Raw genomic sequence first — 14,254 nt, 5'->3', positions numbered from 1 at the left:
GGAGAACAAGAAATGTCAGAGCGGATTGATAATTACGTTCAGATCAAATACTAGTTTGTTCATAGCATGTTTTATATTATTACTTTTTTCTGCACTTAATCGGTTAAAAGAATGAGACCTTTATTTTTTTACTCGCAGTAGCGTCACAACAATCCAACTGCTGGTGTTTAATTTCAGAGGCAAATTAAAACCAGCAAGTAACTTGGATCTTAAATGTTTAGTTACTCTCGACACAAAATAATTTTTCTAGGATGTGCCAACGTTTTGCATTTCAACCTTCAAGTTCTCTTCATTAGAATTTATTTCCTCTAAATTTAAAATAAAAGTAGCTCGAATTATTGGTATGCAAAAAGAAAAACGGTCGGGTTGTGTTCAGTGGTGCCAAAGGATGTTCCGAAAAAAGCACCAGAAGTTGACAACCTTACTTAAAAAAAATAAATAAAGCGTATGGCTGAAGATGGATAGAAACGACACTGGGTAGAAACAGCGACGACGTGACGTCACTACGTACAGCGTGACGCCTCGGAAAGGATAAACAAAAAGGAAGGAAGCCTTCGGCGAGACAATCGCGGCAAAATCGGTTCAAATTTTACCTCGGAAGCTTTACTTGGTCACTACATGCGCGTTTTTGTTGCTTAGACTGCTACCGTCAGGCGTTCACAATCATGAACGACTCGTTATTGTTTCGTATGAGTGCATTTTCGGATCAAGGAGGGAGAAAATACATGGAGGATGTTATCGAGATCAGAATCGAGTACGAGCCGACGGCGTCAACAGACGAGGAATATCCCAAGTCGCAGAGACATGGAGGGCAGGGGAGCGCAGCTGGCCCACAGACTGTAACAGAGCCACATGGCCTGAGCAGACCAGGTCCAGCCACCGCTGCGTGGGTTGAGAGCTTATCCGACGAGGACGTTTGCAGCGTCGGTACCCCGGCGTCGAGCGAGAATGTTGTTGTTGACACGCGGAGGTCCGTGGCGTTCTTCGCCGTGTTTGACGGCCACGGGGGCCGCGAAGCGGCGCATTTCGCCAGTGAGCATCTGTGGGATCTGCTGAAGAGGCAGCGGGGCTTCTGGTCAAAGGAGCACGGCGAGGTTTGCGCCGCTCTACGGAAAGGCTTCATCGCTTGTCACCAAGCAATGTGGAAGGAGCTGCGTAAGTTTGAAAAAATAATCTAATTTTCCACTGTATTTCTGTCAATATTTACCACACCTCTGATCGTCATAATGATGTCACATGCTGCAGCATCATACTCTGCTTCTGCTTCGCTCTTAAATGGGATTTAATGAGCAGGAGCAACACAAAGCAGTGATGCTGAGGTAGAAATAGAAGATTCTTGATTTTAATGATTTATTTTAGCAAATGAAACCCCCCAAAAGTGTTGCGTATTTTTTTAATCTCACCCCTGTTTACTGTGATATCCATAAATAAAAATCATGTGCTACCTTTAGAAGTAACCTTTTACTTTAGTCCACTTTAGTGTAACTTACTGTTAGTATAAATACAGCAGTTTTTCGGTGACATTCAAGTTCTGTTCACGAACATTGAGTAAATAGGGTCGTAAAGATGAAGTTACGCAAAAAATAACGTCGTGTACACTTTTTTTAAAGTAGGGGTATTAAACAAATGTGACACACCTGCATGCTTATGAAAACATGGTTTCCTGGGGCGTCGCGTGATGTAAAGGTAGAGCGGGCGCCACGCGCACGCAGGCTGATTCTCGACGCGGCCGTCCTGGGTTCGATTCCCGACTGAGCCCTGATCTGGTAGTTATTAAAGGTTGACAAAAAAAAAACTTATGGAGACAATAACTGAATAATTTAATATACGTTCAAAATGCTATCTGCGATACATCATCATGAACATACCATCCCGTTCCCCCCATCTCTTGGTATCTTGTTTCTTTTTAAGAGTTGCAAACCTGTTGAGGCGGCAAAAGACGTAGGCTGGAAGGCATCGACTTCCAGCAGGATAGCATCTCTAACTATATATCAAAATCTAAAATAATTTCAAGTTGCGTGAATAGCTGTGTGTGTGCTGACAAGGTAGCATATACCACATAGGTTCAGCAGAAGTTCAACCTGACTACTTAACTTCAGGATTTTATCTTCTTTCTTATCTAAAACACTCTGTTTAAAAACGTCCACTCTATATAATCTTTCACAGCAATAATCAGTCAACGTTTTCTTTATTTACCTCCCACCCCCCTCACAGCAGAGTGGCCAAAAACTATAACTGGCCTGCCCAGCACATCGGGCACCACGGCCAGCGTCATCGTGATCCGGGGAGTTCACATGTACGTTGCTCATGTAGGAGACTCGGCCGTAGTGGTTGGAGTGAAAGAAAACAACTCTGACATCACGCTCCAGGCGCTTGAAATAACGCAAGACCACAAACCTGAACTTCCGAAAGAAAAAGAAAGGATTGAGCGACTGGGTGGCAGGTGAGTGGCGTGCAGATGTTCAGAGGAAGTGTCAGTTTAAGGTCACAAAATCATTAATAACTCTATGTAACTCTATGTATCTTCATTGTTCTAGGCATTAGAAATTGATTTCTAACTCTACAAGAACCTTGTGTCGATGTTTGTGGTTGTGTTGCATCTCCTTAATCGTAGTGTAATGAAGAAATCTGGGGTTAACCGTGTTGTGTGGAAGAGGCCGCGGCTGACGCACAACGGGCCTGTGAGGAGGAGTACTGTCATAGACCAAATCCCGTTCCTCGCAGTCGCTCGATCCCTCGGTAAAGAACGCCTTGCTTGTTTGTTTCTGTTTCCCTTCAGCAAAATTCCAGTGGACGTCAATTTAACAACTCTGATCGTATTTTATCGTCTGTTGACAGGTGATCTGTGGAGCTACGACTTCTACAGTGGAGAGTTTGTTGTTTCTCCTGAACCCGATACCACTGTGATGACCCTCGATCCCAAACGGCATCGCTACATCATTCTCGGCAGCGATGGGCTGTGGAATATGATGCCGCCCAAGAACGCCGTGAATATGTGTTACAGCCACGACAAAATGGCAGTACGTACTGCTTGATATTGTTAAACGAAGCAGATTGTGATTTTAGGTGCCTGGTATTTGCCACATCAATAACACCTTAAAAGTTTCAACAACTTCATTTGTCTTTCTCAAAGGGACCAAAGGGAATGTCTTGTGCTAGGAGGTTGGGATGCACGGCTCTGCTGTTCTGGAAAGAGCGCATGCTCCGGGCAGACAACACGACCGTCATCGTCCTGGCCCTGCAGGAGCGCGGGGGCCCGCCCATCCCCATGCACCGAGACGAGATCGTCGTTGACATGGCAACAGGCATCGACCAAATTCCATACCCGGGAACGCCGTATAACACGTGCGAGATCCAAAAGGTCAGGAGCCGCTGATTTGTTGCATTGTGTTTTTAGAATGTCTAGGTTTCACAAACAAGATCAGACATGAAGAAAAGTTTGTGTCTTGATGCAGCACTGCTGCTCTGATTGTGCAATTGTTTTTCCGTACATGTTCATTTGTTTGTCCTTGACTATTTCCTGTTTTCTTTTTACATGTTTTCAACCCATTTGTCAGTCAACTTATGACTTCCTCCAGTTAAACTACTATATATATGTAGATGCCACAAACCGCTCATTGAGCAGTTACCCTTCTCTCATTCAACATGTTCCATACATTTTAGTCTTAATAACTTTATTTTAGTCACACATATCAGTAACCTGCCGTATTGACTAATGCCAGCACTCAGATTAAACCGAAATCATATTTAAGATCTCTGACATCATCAATCTCGACACAATACACTGATAAGAAACCGCTCAAGATAGCAGCAGCCAATCAAATGAAGAAGGGTCATTGGTTCACCAAATCATTCCTTGTTTTCGGGGCCAACAGGCGGCGCATGAGGATGGCATGTTTTATGAAGAAGATGAGATATATGAAGAAGAACATGAGCGATGGACATGCCTGGATTGGTAGTGAGGTGACTGCTCAGCAATGAAAATGTGTTAAATGATCGCTGCTATTATTAGATAAATTATTAGCTAAGAAATAAGATGGGTTTGTTTAGTTTAGCAGCAAATTTGAAAGCAATTGAATAGAATCAGAAAAATGTCCTGAATGTAGAGCTGACTTTTTGATTTTAGTTCAGAATATACCAGGAATTCACACACAGACTTGTCAAAGTTGATCTGATAATTTAACTTTGTCAGATCTTCAAACTTTTATTTACCTGTATGTAATAATTTTTTCACCTGCTCCCAATAGTAAGTAATTAATTTCATTTTCCACAGTTTTTGAAGTCCATATTATCATTACATTTCAAAACTAGATCCATAGCCATACTTAAATATTTTTCATTCCAATAGTTTAAAACTTTCAAGTTTTTTTGTTGTACTGTTTTGTTCACTCTCATTAGTGTGTCTCATTTTAGTTCTTGATTGAAATCAAATTAAAAGGGACAAATCCATTTAAATCATATGTGCAGCACTTTAAGTATTTTTGAAGCATTTTGTCATGTTACACTTGCAAACCTCTGTGTATATTTATTGAGATTTTATTAGGAGTACACCGATTTAAAAAGAAAAATGATCTGGTGTCAAAATGCATCCCTAGATTTCATGTGATGGTCTAACACACAGTAGTGCAAAATCTGAATAATCTACTATGAATTTGTATTTGGTGTTTGAGTCAATCACAGTCTTTTTGTGCATGTGTTTATTGGGTTTGCCAAACTACAGAAAAAAATATAGATATTTTTTAAGTAGTTCAGTGAGTTTAATTGGCTGTATTTTTAGTATTTGTCTTGCTGGAAGGACAAACCTCAAGTATTTTGAAGCTTTCAAAAGGTTTTCTTTGAGGACCGTCCTGAATTTGGCTCCACCTATTTTCCCATCAACCACAATCAACTTCCCAGTCCCTGCTGAATGAAAACATCCCCATATCCCTATGCTGCCACCACCATGCTTCACCATGTGGATGGTGTTAGTTGTTCATGGCTCACCGTTAGTTGTTCCGCATGTTGGTCGTGTTCGTTTTGTCTACAAATTCTCCAGAGAAATCCATTAGGCTCAAGGTTTTTGCACATTATCACAATGAAATCCATTTTTTTTCTACCACTTCATACTACGTTTTGTTGGTCTATCACAAAGTTTCAATAAAGAACATTGAGGTTTGATGGTGACAAAATGTGAAAAGGTTGAAGGGGTATGTGGGAAATCAATAAAGTTACAGCCTTTCATAAACGCATAACATTTTCTCTTCTGAAACCTCATTGGGTCTGCTTTGCTTTTTTTTGTTTGTTTGTTTTCTCAGCCAATTGGTCCGCTGGAAGCCCCCTCCCCTTTTACAGAAAGTTCTCGAACACTGGAACAGGCCTTCGGGCTGTACGAGGCGGCTTTCTGCGCCACCACGCAGCTCTTACCCGAAGCAGACTCCACGCTGCGCCCCGCAGACCGTTCGACGAATGTTTTTGAGAAGCAAGACCCGTCCAGCACCCAGGTGGACTGCGACGATTCGGCTCCTCCTTCAAAAAAGCCCTGCCGGTCCTCCTCCAGAGCCCCTGAACTTAAAGGTCCTAATACCTGGCTTGGCGGGTCTCCGAGCAAAGGTTGCTCGCAGAAGAAACTTCACGGGAAAACAGACAGCGAACAGTCCCTACAGCCGAACAACGCGGAATCGGGTCCATCTGAGGATGGTGGCATTCTGCCGCAGCACGCGTCGGCCCTGTGCGTGTGCTGAACCCCGTCTCGAAAAAATCTGCACACCGGTTCTTAGATGTATACTTTTATACAAAGTCTCTATTTGTATGTTCATATGTAAGATAGAGGTCTTGTAAATGTGTTGCTGTTCTGATTTCCCCCTTCCCCCCTTTTTTTTCCTTTTCACATTTTCTGTATATTTTAAGGAGAAAGCATTAATTTAAAGTGGCTTCAGTTTGAACAGAATCGGGACACACACATACTTCCATTTTTAGATTTTTATCAAAAGAACTGAACTACGGTAGATTAATTTTAATCGAGGAACAGGCCATGTTTTTCATTAGCAGTGGTTAATACCTCAGCTCACCTGTTTGGGTCTAAAGAATATTAATATATTGATAACTTGATGAGACGATCTCCTCGGTTGTACTATTCAGCACAAGCAGAGGTGTAATTTTTTTAAATATTTGTTTTATATGTAATTATGACTGTTTATAGCCACGGTTTTTCATTCCGTTGTGTTTTTGTTTGCATTTTAAAGAATGGTCAGTATTAAACATGCTTTGGAATCGTCTCTCCATGCATTTGTCTTTGTAGCATTCCAAGCGCCTTCATTTTGTTGTCATTTATCATCTGGGTTTAGAAATAAATGAGTTTTTGTTCAAAACATCTATTTAAGCTGTAGAGGCAGAAATAGATGTTGGTCGCATCAGGCTGAAATGTTTTACGTAAGCTAACATTAGCCACTTCCCCCATACATCACACTACCGCAGCTCGGTTTCCTTTGAAGTTGATGTTTTGTGAATCCATAACTTGTCCGATGAGACAACACTTAATCGCTCGTGTAACTTGTGTTACTACAACAGCTCGGTTACTAAGCTAAATAATATGTCTGCTTATATTTAGCATAAAATGTCATTGTTGCCTTAGCACAGATGAGTGAGGTACTTTTGTGTGTGTGTCTGTGTTTGTATTTCAGATCTAAAATCAGGTAATGGAGTGTGTCTAGTGTGTTTCAGCCATCCATGTCACTACGGTTCAGCTGTTTAAGAGTTCTCCTCTTTTTCTTTTTTTTTTGTACATTGAGTAAATATGCAACATCAGTTTGTACAGTACTATAATATGCAACACGTGGGGATTTTCCAGGAGTTTGGCATGCTCAGATTTATGCTGTACTTTGTGATTTGTGTGTGATGAGGATAATGAATGTCGATGGGCATGTTCATGGATGTGTTTTAACAATACCAATACCTTTGTCTCACTTTATATTCAGTGTTGCAAATTTTCAAGTTGCATACTTTCAAAGTGATGACGTAAATAAAATGTCTGTGTTGTAATGAAGTTCTCGGCTTTTTTAAAAGGCGCGACCATGTCTGTTATTAGAAAGAAATTTGGATGTGCGAAACTGATATGGACTATTTTTTACTAAGCATGTTCTGTTAGGTGGAGTTCGTTAAAAGGTGCTGACGTGGCTCAGTGGAGAAAAGTAGTCGTCTGGTATTTTAATGAAATTGCCCTTTGTTTGGACCTCTGTCTGCAAAGCCAGTTACTAGTTGTAGCAACTGTTGCTAAAAGGCAAAGCAATTGGATGTTCATGAAGTTTTAACCTTGTCCAGAAGATGGCAACAAAGTAAAGGTTTCAAATAGATGTATTTGAGCCAAGCATTAATTCCTGCTTTGAAAAAACAAAATATAAAAAGAAAAGGAATAATTTGGGACGTCCTATTGTCAATTCTTTTTAACCACATTTGACAAATGCTTCGTTAAAAAAAACAAAAAAAACTCAATGTTTTACAAGTAATATTGGTATCGGGTTTTTGATCTGCGACTACAAATCTGCACATAACAACCGAAAACTGCGTAACAAAAAGTTGCACTTGGGGGAAAAAAATAAATATGTTGTTAGAAATATAAATCTGCATAGCCTCCACCTTGTTTAGTGCTATCATCAAACAAGGTCTTTTGTGCGTTACGAAGTGCAATTGTAGGTATAGTTTTATATCTAGATTAATTTTCATGCATTAACAGGTAGAGGTGGGTCACACTATTTCAATACTTTTTTACTGAAGGAAAAGTAAACAGCAGCCGTCCACAAAATTACTTAAAAGTAAGAAGTATTTGGTAAAATGTCTGCTCAAATATTGAATGATCAAATTGTCAATTATTTAACATTTTTTTTAAATTACATAATCAGATTGAGCAAAATATAAAGTTAACTGGAAATGTTGGTATTCTAAGGACCACAATGACATTAAGTTATATAAGTTAAATAAAATAAAATAAAAATAACAAAATCAGGCAAAAGAGAAATTGTCCATCTTTCTTTCAATTAAAAACGTATAAATCTATAACAAAAACTGCAGGTGTGTGTCTGCATCTGGTGAAGTTTGGATAAAACATGTTTGTTTCTCATTCAGTGGGCAGAGAATCCAGAAATTATATTCAAGTAAGAGTAGCAATACTTCATAATAAAATTACTCAAGTAAAAGTAAAAAGTACAGCGTAATAAAAATACTTCTAAAAGTACAGTTGTTTTTTTTTAATGACTCTGGTAAATGTAATTAAGTAAATGTAACTAACCCACATCTTTTAACAGGAGGGGATTATGATGGCTATAAGAAGTAGGTCTGAATATTTACAATTTCTTCTTAATAATAAACAGATCACTAAATATTTTCACCTGAGTGAAGTGGAGATTAATAAATATGACAAGTCAATAACTAATTTAAAAAATACTTAGATGACAAACAAAAGTGACATTATATTCAGTCCCTGTTTAGAAGAAACGCACAGATTTTGTTGACAAACAGCAGACAAAGACGCGAAATTCTGGCTGCACATTTAAATGACAGCATCAGGTCTTAATTCCAGGAGAATGTGTTGCAGCTGGGACAAAATAGTAAAAAGTAACACTGTTGACAAAAATGACATATGCCTCAAAATATGTCTTACATATTTGTTATTCTGTATGAAGGCAGTGCTCATATGCCATGTTCTGTGCTTTTCCTTTTGTCCATACCATCTCTGGTTCTGAGCCGTACAAATATTAGCTTCGTTATGGCAGTGACTTGACTTAAATATTTCATAGACTGTCATCCCAGCATCTGTCGACCTGCCAAACATGCAATATCCCCCTCTCACTGCAGACTGACTGTCAACTCCTGTAAACCAACAAAGCTTAAAAAATGTCCACCTCCTCTTCGTAACCTCTCTGTCTCTTGAGAAATGAACATTGTTGCAACCAGATGAGGATTATAGACTTAACATGCCAACATCACAAAATAGCATACAGCACAATTACTGACATAATTAATTGAGATTTACAAAAAAAAAAAAAACTTTAAATAATCTCAGCTTTTTTGCTTTAGTTCAATGTAAACATATAGCACCATTTCACAACAAATGTGGTCAGGAACCACTTTACACACAAAAAAAGCTATCACATTCCAAATGATTCTATATATCAAATGTTAAGTTCAGTTTTAATTTGTTTGTTATTTAATGATTTTTGTTTGGATAGTCCTAACTCACCCACAACGTGGAAAGTTTTTACCCAAAATAATGTCAAGCAGAAAAAAGACAGAGTTGACCAATCTTGACTCTGTTTCTTGGTTGGCAAATAATAACACACAAAATACTCTTAATTAACAAGATTAGCTTCTGTGAGCCAGCTGCTCTCGGAAGCTGATGATGTGTGCGCTAATCTAGAGTGAGACACAAAATCTCGGCTGCAGATGGCTTCAAGTCGCTTACAAAAGGCTATGTGGTCTTTTCTTGGAGCAACTGAACTGTCTGAGAAAAGACGATTTGAGGTTTGATCACTAAATCCATTTAATCCTGGGCTAGGATTCTTGCTTAGGTGTCGCAATGCCGCATTAATGCGCCTCCACGTTATGGCCAGAAGAGATTTGGCCAGAATCAAAGAAGCAGAGACATTAACAGAACAAACTTTACACAAAGGGATCATTGCATAGGGTTCCCACCATTTATTCGTTACGGAACTCTGTTGGGCTGTACGTATTTAGTAAAGAATTTGGAATTGCTAAAAAAATGGCTGTGTGGAGCTGCAACTGTATCTGTACATTATTATCATTATGACAAAAAAAAGTCCAATATAAGAATTTTCACACTGTTCCCGGTCACTTACCCTAGACTTTTTTAGAACATTACCTGTGTCCCTGTTGACACAAAGGCTGTGAAACGTGGCCCCAGATTCCATGTTCTCATTACCGCGGCTGGATTTAAAGGTATGGCGAGGTTAAGATCCTTACCCGACTTTAAGTCCTGCACCTTTTCCTCATAGTACTTTTCACCTCACAGGAAAAAAGATGAACTGATACGGCTTTGATTGAATACTGCCACCTGGAGAAATATTTGTGATGTGACAACACATAAAATTATTGTGAATAACATAAAAATGTGCCATAGAAATACACTGAACAGCTGCAAGTTAAAGGACAAAACAGTAATTCTGCATCCCCAGAAACAGAACCAAGTGTGGAGAAGCACCATTCAGCTTCAATGCACCACAAATCTGGAACAAACATCCAAAAAAACTGCAAAATAGCTGAAACACTGAGTTCCTTTAAATCTAGACTAATAACCAACTGTTTAGAATTGCTTTTGGAACATCATAAATGAAACATTAATCAATATTTTGATGTGTAACGATGGCGCTTGAAAATATTTTATGTTTTAACTGTTGACTGTCTATGACTTTGTATTTTTGTGTTTTTACGATTTAAAGCTCTTTGAACTGCCTTATTGCTGAAATGTGCTGTGCAAATAAAATTGATTGATGGATTGAATTATTTATTGTTGTAGAAATTATGATGCTCTAAATTTGATTTTCCATATAATAATGGAAGATATTTGATTAATTTTTTATATTGGGGAAACTGTATAAAAGGTTTAGCAGGAAAACTTGACAAATTCAACGATTTTACAAAATCCATAACGTAATAGTATAATTGGGCATTCGAAGGTATGAGGTCATTTGCAGCCATAGCCATGTGTCACCTTGGTGCAGTACTGCTTTTAATCCACCACTAATGTGTCCTTTGGGGCCTTTGTTGCTTTTAGGCTTCAATCTGACCTCCCATGCCTTATAAGACTCTTACTCTCATCAAACCTGCGAATCCTGGATTATAACGCAATTAACGCTCATCACAGTGCAACCAAGGTAAGAAGTCTTGACATCTACGGTGTTTGCTGAAAAGGTCCTCTTGTAATCTCGCTTACTCGATTAAGTGGTTCACAACTCTGTATGGTCTCCTTGGAAAACCTCTGCTAAACCGCGAAATAAGCGGTTTATTTGACTTTTAGCACAAGATTTTTGTTGCATTAACAAACAGCTTCTCAATTGTCACAGCATAGACACGAAGGGTTTTGCTTCACGCCACAGAAGACGAATGTAAATACTGAGAATACGGTGAATACAGAGAAGTCTCAGAGAAACATCTTTGGACCAGGTCATAGTATTTTCCATCCGGTTAGCCCTGGGCAATCTCCTTGATGCTATCTAGTATTGAACTAGCATTCAGTTCAAATCTTGGCCTTACTTTCTAACAACAATAAAGGCATCAAATTTCTGCTGTGAAACAAATTTAACCTTCTCGCACTGAACTGAAAAGAACTATAACTTTTCAGCATGGACCGCAATTACTTTCTCTGTCCGCCGTAATACCTCATCCCATCCTCCTAAACAAGTATACAATTTCAAATATTATTTCCGAGATGTGCTGCAAAAAGTTAAAGGGGAAGGATTATGTATTTTCCTGGCACAAAGATTTAGTCTGGATAATTCCAGGCTTTGTCTAGGCCAGGGCATTTCAAAATAATTATTTTTTGCCATTCAGAGGTGGATTTGCCTCCTCCGAACCCACCTCAGAGGATCTAATGATCTTTTGTATCATTGATCCAAAGATCCAATGATACTTTGGATCATTGTCCTGCTGCATAACCCAAATGTGCATGACCTTAAGGTTACAAAGTGACTGCCAGACTTTCCACTTCCAAATTTGGTGTTAGAAAGAAAAATTTATAGTTCTTTGAATCACGGTAAGTTGTCCAGTTCCTGAAGCAGGAAAGCAGCCCCAATCCCTATAACCACCACCAAGCATGACCGTAGGTATAGTATTCTCTTTTTTTTTTTATTCCTGTGTTTATTGGTTGGTTTAGGCTTGCAATGGTTTAGATCTCATTCTGTTTTGTTTGCTTTATGCAAGACTTGTCTGTGAAGTTTGTGTATTTAAACAGGTCTTATGTAAGTAGGTTAAATAAGTGGGATTCTTTGTCTCTTAATAATTGAAATCATAATATAAAAACTGCTTTATTTTAAAACCGACTATCTGTCTGGAATTAACATTTACTTGATTATCTAAAGATTTAAATATGTCAAAACATCAAAAGCAAAAGGAATCTGTCATAGAAAAATCAATTTTTCAAAGCCCTTTTGATTGTACTTGTTGTGAAAGTATCAATGATCATAACATATCAACTCTTCTTTGTGAATTTGTGATAGAAGTTAAAAACACTTGGACCATGCATTGAGCTCCAGACATGGCATAGCCCTGGATTTCCCACAGGAGACCTTACCTGCACACCAATAAGGGTAGACCAGACGGTGAGGAAGTTAAATTAGGTGACAGTGGTCAAGGGACGTCTAACACATGGAAGAAATTTTAATGTTTCAAATGCTTGGCGAATGTATTCCATTTTAAAGCATGATTCTCTGTTGTGTAAAATAGCGTCCCAACACTGGCTAATGGAACATAAGCAGTTGTTTTTCATGTTGAACTTAAGATAATCTTGTCAAGGATGTTAGGTCATTTATGGCCAATCCCCAGAACACAGATGCACCTTTGAAATGTAGAGCAAAGTTAAGCAGGGTCATAACAGGACAGAAAACAGACTTGTCAAAACACAAATTACCTGCTGCAGACTACAAAAGCCCTTTTTTGACTGAAGAATCCATTCAAAAGATTAAGGCTGGGGACTAAATGCCATTACCTATCCTCAAACAAACCTCATGGACAGTAATGTCACTCAGAGGACTGGGCAGTTTGAGCTCTTCACCCTATATAGAAGGAGAAGGTAAGGCCACTTCACAAAGACACCTAATTTTAACCTCCTGTGTCAGTGATCTCGTTATTTCTAATCCCAAATTTAAGTTCACATGGAAAATGAAGGCCTTGGCTCAGGTATTTTTTGTTCCAGAATAATCTGTCAATTTAACCCTAATTATACAGTTGTAAGAATGGTCTGGATCAGATTTTGTTTGACCATTTCTCAGGCATTTTAAAATAGTTAACAGAAGTTGGATTTTTTAAATTTTTTGTGCATTGGGACAAAGGGAGAGAGTGAAGGAAAAAAAAGGGTCATTGTTAAACAGCGCATGTTTGAAAGTTTCCAGATTCAGTCGAAGACAAACAAACAGGAAATCCCTCGGAAGGTTCAAGAAGCAAAGATAGAAGCTTCTTAGCAAGCTCAAACTGGGAACAGAATATGGTTACTATGAGTTTAAAATATAGCAACATGTGTACTAGAGACAGTTTATTTGCAAATATGGTTATTTCTCTTTTAAGTTTACAAAACCACAATGCAAACCATTTGTGAGCAATGAAACACTAAACTTATCGTATGCCAACACCAAGGAGGAATACAGTTCATCACTTATCCCTCCTCCAAGGGAGCTAAGATCACAACTTAGTTCATCTCCAACTTGGGCGCAAACTTATGATGGGTGAATGAACTGAACCAATTTCAGCAAATTTGATCAAACACTTACTCCACCTCCAGCCTACTCTCCCCTCATCCCACTCATCTTTGACGACTGCCTTCTTTTCTTCTGTGAACTTCACACCTCTCAGCTCTCAACCATCCTCTCTGTTTCAGACTCCATCTCGCCCACCACGACCACCAAATTTTCCCTATCAACACTTCAAGCGAGAAATGAACTGCAAAAAATACAAGTGTGAGAAGCTGCAGGTCCTCTCAAGAGGTTGGTTGATAACCATCTTCGCCCCTTGCTGAGGTACCTGCTACAGTTTACCTACCAGTCTGGCATTGGGGTGGATGACGCCTTGCACTGAGCTCTGACCCACCTGGACAAACCGGGAAGCACTGCGAGGATCATGTTCTTTGATTTCTATAGTACTTTTAAAACTATCCAGCCAAACTTTTGAGGGTTACATGGGAGATGTCAGGAGTGAATCACCACCTGTCCCAGCGGATACTGAACTACCTCACTGAGTTGCCCATTATGTGAGGACATATAGCCATGTCTCCAACAGGCTGGTCTGCTGTACAGAGACTGCAGAGAACTATACCATGTTCACCCTCTACATGACAGATTTTTCCATCCACTTCTGAGGCTTCCATCTTTTGGAATGCAGGGAGTGCTCCTGGAGACCCTTTCTGACTTGGTGGTGTAATAAGCCATCTTCTATGCTGTAGTTTGTTGGGGCAGCAGCTTACCTATAGCCCACAGCCAAGGACACGGTTAGATAAGCTCATCAGGAAGGCCAACTCCGTCCCAGGATGCCCCTTTGACCCAGAAGGACATTACTATTG

At 39.3% G+C, this 14,254-nt stretch overlaps 1 protein-coding gene across 2 annotated transcripts; it reads left to right on the top strand.

Moving 5' to 3' along the window:
* Positions 1 to 500: 500 nt before the first annotated feature.
* LOC114153003 (protein phosphatase 1D-like) lies at positions 501 to 7,021 on the top strand. 2 transcript variants are annotated; one of them, XM_028031212.1, is made up of 7 exons: positions 501 to 1,155; positions 2,215 to 2,443; positions 2,615 to 2,739; positions 2,839 to 3,020; positions 3,134 to 3,361; positions 3,876 to 3,963; positions 5,295 to 5,427. In XM_028031212.1, exons 1-6 carry the CDS (start codon positions 666 to 668, stop codon positions 3,957 to 3,959), a joined length of 1,338 nt encoding a protein of 445 aa, XP_027887013.1. In that variant the 5' UTR covers positions 501 to 665; the 3' UTR covers positions 3,960 to 3,963; positions 5,295 to 5,427. The 2 variants fall into 2 exon arrangements, with proteins under 2 accessions (XP_027887013.1, XP_027887012.1); XM_028031211.1 differs by lacking the exon at positions 3,876 to 3,963 and having other exon boundaries at positions 5,295 to 7,021.
* The last annotated feature ends 7,233 nt before the right edge of the window (positions 7,022 to 14,254 follow it).

Source organism: Xiphophorus couchianus, chromosome 11 (assembly GCF_001444195.1).
Source record: "Xiphophorus couchianus chromosome 11, X_couchianus-1.0, whole genome shotgun sequence".
NCBI classification, from domain to species: domain Eukaryota; kingdom Metazoa; phylum Chordata; class Actinopteri; order Cyprinodontiformes; family Poeciliidae; genus Xiphophorus; species Xiphophorus couchianus.
The sequence above is the reverse complement of the archived record's forward strand: the minus strand, read 5'-3'. Positions and strand labels throughout refer to the sequence as shown.